Source organism: Rutidosis leptorrhynchoides, chromosome 1, assembly GCF_046630445.1.
Source record: "Rutidosis leptorrhynchoides isolate AG116_Rl617_1_P2 chromosome 1, CSIRO_AGI_Rlap_v1, whole genome shotgun sequence".
Taxonomy (NCBI): domain Eukaryota; kingdom Viridiplantae; phylum Streptophyta; class Magnoliopsida; order Asterales; family Asteraceae; genus Rutidosis; species Rutidosis leptorrhynchoides.
In genome coordinates, this window is record NC_092333.1 from 35,385,361 (window position 1) to 35,393,503 (window position 8,143).

Genomic DNA, 8,143 nt, shown 5'->3' on the forward strand with positions numbered 1-8,143 from the left:
TGTTGAGAAATTTGATGGGAGGATCAATTTTGGCTTATGGCAGGTTCAAGTCAAGGATGTGTTGATTCAGTCTGGTTTACACAAGGCTTTGAAGGGTAAACCCACCCTTGTTCCCGGCAGTGATTCTAGCAAGAAGTTCGATGAAGAAGAATGGGATGATATGGATTTGAGGGCGGAAAGTGCGATTCGTTTATATCTTGCAAAGAACGTGCTTGCAAATGTGCACGGGTTATCAACGGCAAAGGAGCTTTGGGTTAAACTAGAGCAGTTGTACCAGGGCAAGGGCATCTCAAATCAGTTGTGTCTTAAAGAACAATTTCATACTCTGCGTATGGATGGGGGTTCAAAGATTTCAGATCATCTAAGTATTCTTAACGGTATTGTTTCAGAACTGGAGGCTATTGGAGTTAAAACGGATGATGAAGATAAAGCTTTGAGGTTGATATTATCTTTATCATCGTCTTATGAACACATGAAACCTATTTTGATGTATGGGAAGAAAACTCTGAAGTTTGAAGACGTTACTAGCAAGCTCCTATCCGAGGAGAAAAGACTGGAAGGTAACGGGGTCTCGTCATCAGGAGATACGATAGTGTTGTGTTCGAATAGGCAGAAGAGAAACTCTAGAAAGAATCTGACATGCTGGAAGTGCGGGAAGACTGGACATGTAAGGGTTAATTGTCCCGGTGGAGCTAATCCGGCAAATGGCTCCAAAGACGCTAACATTGTCTCCGTTGTTACGGAGAGTGACGAATTCCTCTGAAGTCACGTCATCCTCATGGTGTGTCCGCGCCACCGTGGAAAGGGATGTTCGTTAGCGGTTCCACAATTACACATGGACATTGGTTTGGCGTTGATACAGGCTGTGTGGTGGAAACTGATGTTGTAGCTGATGGGACTTTCGGGAAAGCCAAACAAGGAAGTTGCACCATAAAGTTTCAGCTGGTTGTTCAACAATATGTGCCGAGGTGAAATGCTTGGAATGTGATATTCTAAGTGCTATACTCTTAATGGTGGAGTATGATAATTCTTGTTAAGAGTTATGATTGTCTGTGATGACAATGATTGTCGGTTTAGACAATGTTCGATGAAGATGCAAGTTTTGTCTCTTGGGAGATAATGTCAACGGCATGAAGATGAGGATCTTGAAGTTGTCGTCGAGGAAGCGTCTACATCGGTTATCCTTGCAATGTGGAAGCATGGTTATCTTCTTCTATCCAAAAGGTGGAGATTTGTTGGTTTATTTTGGCTAGTAGAAGATATGTTTATCCCACATTGGTGGGAGGAAGATGTGAGGGGTGAGTGACTTGGTTATATAAGAGGGGCTAAGTCTTCATTCCAAATCGCACCAATCAATACACTTTAAGTATTTGATTATTTCTTTCTTTCTTACCCTTATTTGAGAGTTGTATTAGTTAAATATTTTGGAGAGTGTAGTTGGCTTAAGAGAGTCGTCTATATCATTGTAACAATTTGTGATATAGTGTATTTTCTCTCTTTGGGGGCCGGTGGGTTTTCTCCTGTTTTGGAGTTTCCACGTTAAATCTTGTGTTGTGTATTGTTCTTATTTCTTTACTATTATTGTTGGGCTGGGTGGTGGGAATTAGTGAGACCGTAATTTCCCAACAATCTGTAGATCCATTGAATGCAAGGAGAAAGAGCCAGACAAGTATCAGATCCACACGGTTTTTTACCATATTACGCCCGAAATGGTGGTTAATCAACGTGAAAGCGTTGATGTTATCCTAGAGAAAACCGAGGTGACTCGATGGAAGGAAGCATTGACCAAGGCTTCAAACTTACCTGGATGGGATTTAGAAGACATGGCAAATGGGTAATTACTAACTGCTATCCTCTCTTTCTGTATTATTTTTCATAAAATATGTTTGTAGGTAGGGAAACAGTCACGCCGTATTTTTTTTAACGCCGGTTAGAGTCACTGATGGAGATCCGAACGAGATGTCAAAACCCACCCATCCGAGCATTTCCTGGGTAAACCATTACCGTCCTACCGCCTCCTGAGGAGGAAACCCCCACGACGAATCCATACGGGCATCACTTGTGTTAAAACCCCCTCGGGTGAGGCTCGAACACAATACGTCCAAAACCTCCGAGACCCATAAAATGGGCGGATAACCTCAAGAATATTTTTTGCGGCTCACGGGAGTCGAACCCCTGACCTTCTTTATGGGTAGTCAGAGCAACACCAAAACACCAACACCTTGAAGTTAACAATCACGCCATAATTACCCTACTGCTTACATCCGAGTAAAAATACTCGCCCTACCAATCTGAACAAGGAAACCTTATTTGTTTTTTATGTTTATAGAGAGTAGATTCTATTTTCAACGTACTGAACCTAATGCCTCAGATGAAAAATTCCAGTGTTATACCCGAACTCATTATATGTATCATTCTTTATGTTGGCAGCTACGAATCAAAGTTTATTGATATGATCTCAAAACATATCTTCAACGAGCTAAATGTTGGACCGTTACATATTGGTGAGAAACTAGTTGGGGGTACATTTGGGCGTAGAACGAATGAACTTGCAGCACTTCACATGGTCAAGTGAGGTTCACATGATTGGAATATGCGGTATCAGTGGTATTGGAAAGACCACAATTGCTAAAGCTATTTACAACAGACTGTACGCTCACTTTGACGTCTGCAGTTTCTGTGAAAACGTGAAGGAAGTTATCGAAAAACATGGAATGATTCAACTTCAAAAGCAAGTTATAGAAGACATCACAAAAGAAGATTTGAAAGTAAGTAGTGTTGGTGAAGGAAGTAATGTCTTAAAAAGGATCATGATATCGAAAAAGGTTTTGCTTATTATTGATGAAGCAGATGAATTGGACTATTTGGAAGCTTTAGCTGGTTCGCATAGTTGGTTTGGTCCAGGAAGTTTGATTGTAATAACTGGAAAAAAACAGACAGTTATTAATTTCTCATGGAGTGGAAAAAATTTATGAGATTGAACATTTGCAGGAAGATGAAGCTATGGAACTGTTTAGTTTGTATGCATTTAAGCAAAAACAACTGAAAGAGGAGTTTAAAGGGTTATCTGATCAAGTAGTTCGTTATATGAAGGGTCACCCGTTAGCTCTTAAAGTTTTGGGTTGTTTTCTTTTCGGTAAGAGTTTATCTGAATGGAAAAGCGAGTTGAGCAGACTCGGGAGAATTCCTATAGATGACGTTCAAGTACTGATATCGCATTATTCGTTAAATAAGAAACGAAATCCAGCATAGTTGTTGAATGCAGAGTAATATGTTGATGCTTTTTAGAGGCCAAGTTATTGGATCAATGTTGAGTTACACTAGAGACTCATTATCTAAAGTTATCTTCATATCCTTTTCTTGTTGAAAATGGAAAATGTCTACAACGGTTAACGGACAGATGATATTTTATTCAGAAGATGTCTTCGAGCAGAGACAAGATGAGCAACCGTCCAGGGCCCACAAATCTAGAAGGACCCAAAAATTTAATATATATATATATATATATATATATATATATATATATATATATATATATATATATATATATATATCTCAAAGTTTTCAATTAAATTAAATAAAAACTTAGAGGACAAATATTTGAGAATAAAACACTTTAGTACGACTGTCCTGAAAACTTTTTTTGTATTGATAAATTCTAGTATTATCTTTATGTTTGTATGAAAATATTCACGTGTATAGGGGGCCCGCATTTATTTTCGTCCAGGACCTTCAAAATTGTTGAAACGTTTCATTATTCTCTATTTATGACTATAAATAAATATGAATATGTCTTAGAAATTCGGTAGTGGACCCTAACAAGAACATGTGATTTACAATAATCACATAACCCACATACAACAAACGAATAAGCAATATGATAAATAAAGCATAAACGACACAGAGATTTAACGTGGTTATATCCCAACTCCAAACACGGAGAAGGGTTTACTCCACGGGCGCAAACCAGAGATCTTTTTCTATATTTTTCGTGCACTAGGTTACAGATTACAATAGGTATATTTATAGTGCTAATAAAAATTAGGAAACAAATCGAATAACTTGCTGGCTACGCACACTGTCGTGTTTCGCGACACTTTGTCGCGTTCCGCGACAAACTGCATCAGGACGTGACAAAGTGGTCCAAAACGCGATAGCTTCTGACACCCACTTCTGCCATACTTGTCTCGTTTCAGTGCACATTATCACTTTCCAGTCTTGTCCTGTTTTGCGACAAACATCACTGGAACACGATAAACATCACCCGAACACGATAAACATCACCCGAACACGATAACTTCAGCTCATTCGTTTTGATCTTCTTTGCACCCAAAAATTCTCCCACTCAAAGGAGAACAAAACCCAACCTTAACCTGTACTCGATCAACACTTCGACTCTTGAACGTACCCGTCTATACCGCCAAGAAAACTTCTTGGGACACGCACAATCTAACCAACAATTTAGCAGCTTTCGATAAAGAGCACTTCAACTACACTTGTCAAAACGTAATCAACTTCACCTTTCACTTGTGTTTAACACCCACAACAACTCTAGATCACCCGATTATGGAACTCCATTTGAACACCGCCGAATAAACACCCGGGACACGCTGCACTTCTGTAGTGACCCGAACTTTTCCATGTTTTTATATATTAAATGAAATTGATTTTTACATGATTAAGTGTTTTCAACATGTTAAGCAATCAAACTTGTTAAGAGTTGATTATTTGAAATGAGTTTCATGTAGACATTTGACCACCCAAGTTGACCGGCGATTCACGAACGATAAAACTTGTAAAAACGACATGACGATATATATATGGATATACATATAGTTAACATGAGATTATGATAAGTATCTCCATAAGTATATTAACAATGAATTATATACATAAAAATGAGACTACTAAGTTAAGAAACTCGAAACGATATATATAACGATTATCGTTATTACAACGTCTTACTAAATACATATGTATCATATTAAGATATTGTTACACTATATTTAACATGATAAAATGATAATTATATATATCATTAAGTATGTTAACAATGAACTACATATGTAAAAACAAGACTACTAACTTAAGGATTTCGAAACGAGACATATATGTAACGATTATCGTTGTAACGACATTTAAATGTATATATATCATATTAAGATATATTAATATATCATAATATCATGATAATATAATAATTTAACATCTCATTAGATATAATAAACAATGGGTTAACAACATTAAATAAGAACGTTAACTTAAAGGTTTCAAAACAACACTTGCATGTAACGACTAACGATGACTTAACGAATCAGTTAAAATGTATATACATGTAGTGTATTTAGATGTATTAATATACTTTTGGAAGACTTCAATACATATATCAAAACACTAATACTTAACGAAAATGGGTACAGTTACAATCCCATTCTTTTTTCATCAAGAATTCTAGTCGTATTCATACCCGTATTATACACAGCTTCTAGACGTACTTATTGTGGGTATATACCAATAGGAACTAGCATGGGATTCCACTCTTGATTATGTCATGCATGACTAATCAATTTTAACTTCTACCATGAACTAGTCAACTAACTAGAACTCCTTTTAACCCCACTCACCACTCACCACTTACCACTCATCATTCACTCCATTTCACTTTCAATTCTCTTTCTAATTCTCTCTCAACACACACACACACACACACACACACACACACTTACGAACGAATTTTTCCAGTAGCTAATCATCATCTTCATCAAAAATTACTTCAAGAATCAAGCTATAATCATCTTAGGAAGAACACTTCAAGAACACTTCGAAAATCCTTTCAAGTTTACTAGTTTACATCCAAGCTTTCTAATTCATTCCAGGTAATCATCTAAGATCAAGAAACCTTTGTTATTTACAGTAGGTTATCTTTCTTATTCAAGGTAATAATCATATTCAAACTTTAATTCAATTTCTATAACTATAAACTATCTTAATTCGAGTAAAAAATCTTACTTGAACTTGTTTTTGTGTCATGATCCTACTTGAAGAACTTTCAAGCCATCCAAGATCCTTTGAAGCTAGATCATTTCTTGTCACTTCCAGTAGGTTTACCTACTAAACTTAAGGTAGTAATGATGTTCATAACATCATTCGATTCATACATATAAAACTATCTTATTCAAAGATTTAAACTTGTAATCACTAGAACGTAGTTTAGTTAATTCCAAACTTGTTGGCAAACAAAAGTTAATCCAGTTTAGTTAATTCTAAACTTGTTCGCAAACAAAAGTTAATCCTTCTAACTTGACTTTTAAAATCAACTAAACACATGTTCTATATCTATATGATATGCTAACTTAATGATTTAAAACCTGAAAACACGAAAAACACCGTAAAATCGGACATACGCCGTCGTAGTAACACCGCGGGCTGTTTTGGGTTTGATAATTAAAAACTATGATAAACTTTGATTTAAAAGTTGTTCTTCTGGGAAAATGATTTTTCTTATGAACATAAAACTATTTCCAAAACTCATGGTTAAACTCAAAGTGGAAGTATGTTTTTCAAAATAGTCATCAAGACGTCGTTCTTTCGACTGAAATGACTACCTCTTACAAAAATGACTTGTAACTTATATTTCCGACTATAAACCTATACTTTTTCTGTATAGATTAATAAAATAGAGTTCAATATGAAACCATAGCAATTTGATTCACTCAAAACGGATTTAAAACGAAGAAGTTATGGGTAAAACAAGATTGGATATTTTTTGATTGTTGTAGCTACGGGAAATATTGTAACAATTCTATACAAATCATAACTTAACAAACTTATATTGTATTATTCATGTATTCTAATATATATTATGTAATCTTGGGATACCATAGACACGTATACAATATTTTGACATATCATATCGACTCATCTATATAATATATTTTGGAACAACCATAGACACTCTATATGCAGTAATGTTGGAGTTAGCTATACAGGGTTGAGGTTGATTCCAAAATAATATATATAGTTTGAGTTGTGATCTAGCCTGAGGCTTGTATACACTGGGTCGTGGATTGATCCAAGATAATTTATATTTATTTATTTGTGTACATCTAACTATGGACAACTAGTTGTAGGTTATTAACGAGGACAGCTGACTTAATAAGCTTAAAACATTAAAACGTATTAAAAAATGTTCTAAATATATTTTGAACATACTTTGATATATATGTACATATTTGTATAGGTTCGTGAATCGACCAGTGGCCAAGTCTTACTTCCCGACGAAGTTAAAATCTGTGAAAGTGAGTTATAGTCCCACTTTTAAAATCTAATATTTTGGGATGAGAATACATGCTGTTTTATAAATGTTTTACGAAATAGACACAAGTAAATGAAACTACATTATATGGGTGAATGATCGAAGCCGAATATGCCCCTTTTGCTTGGTAGCCTAAGAATTAGTAAACCGATCTACTAATTGACGCGAATCCTAAAGATAGATCTATTGGGCCTAACGAACCCCATCCAAAGTACCGGATGCTTTAGTACTTCGAATTCGTTTTATCATGTCCGAAGGATTTCCTGGAATGATAGGGGATATTCTTATATGCATCTTGTTAATGTCGGTTACCAGGTGTTCACCATATGAATGATTTTTATCTCTATGTATGGGATGTATATTGAAATATGAAATCTTGTGGTCTATTATTACGATTTGATAAATATATAGGTTAAACCTATAACTCACCAACATTTTTGTTGACGTTTTAAGCATGTTTATTCTCAGGTGACTATTAAGAGCTTCCGCTGTTGCATACTAAAATAAGGACAATATTTGGAGTCCATGCTTGTATGATATTGTGTAAAAACTGCATTCAAGAAACTTATTTTTGATGTAATATATTCTTATTGTAAACCATTATGTAATGGTCGTGTGTAAACAGTATATTTTAGATTATTATTATTTAATAATCTACGTAATGCTTTTTAAACCTTTATAGATAAAATAAAGGTTATGGTTGTTTTAAAAATGAATGCAGTCTTTGAAAAATGTCTCATATAGAGGTCAAAACCTCGCGACGAAATCAATTAGTATGGAACGTTTATAATCAATATGAACGGGACATTTCAGTTGGTATCAGAGCGT

The 8,143-nt window shown here is 35.2% G+C and overlaps 1 protein-coding gene across 1 annotated transcript; it reads left to right on the forward strand.

Moving 5' to 3' along the window:
* The first annotated feature begins 2,582 nt into the window (after positions 1-2,582).
* LOC139858568 (disease resistance protein RUN1-like) lies at positions 2,583-3,252 on the forward strand. Its single transcript, XM_071847434.1, has 2 exons — positions 2,583-2,915; positions 2,992-3,252. Exons 1-2 carry the CDS (start codon positions 2,583-2,585, stop codon positions 3,250-3,252), a joined length of 594 nt encoding a protein of 197 aa, XP_071703535.1.
* Positions 3,253-8,143: the final 4,891 nt, after the last annotated feature.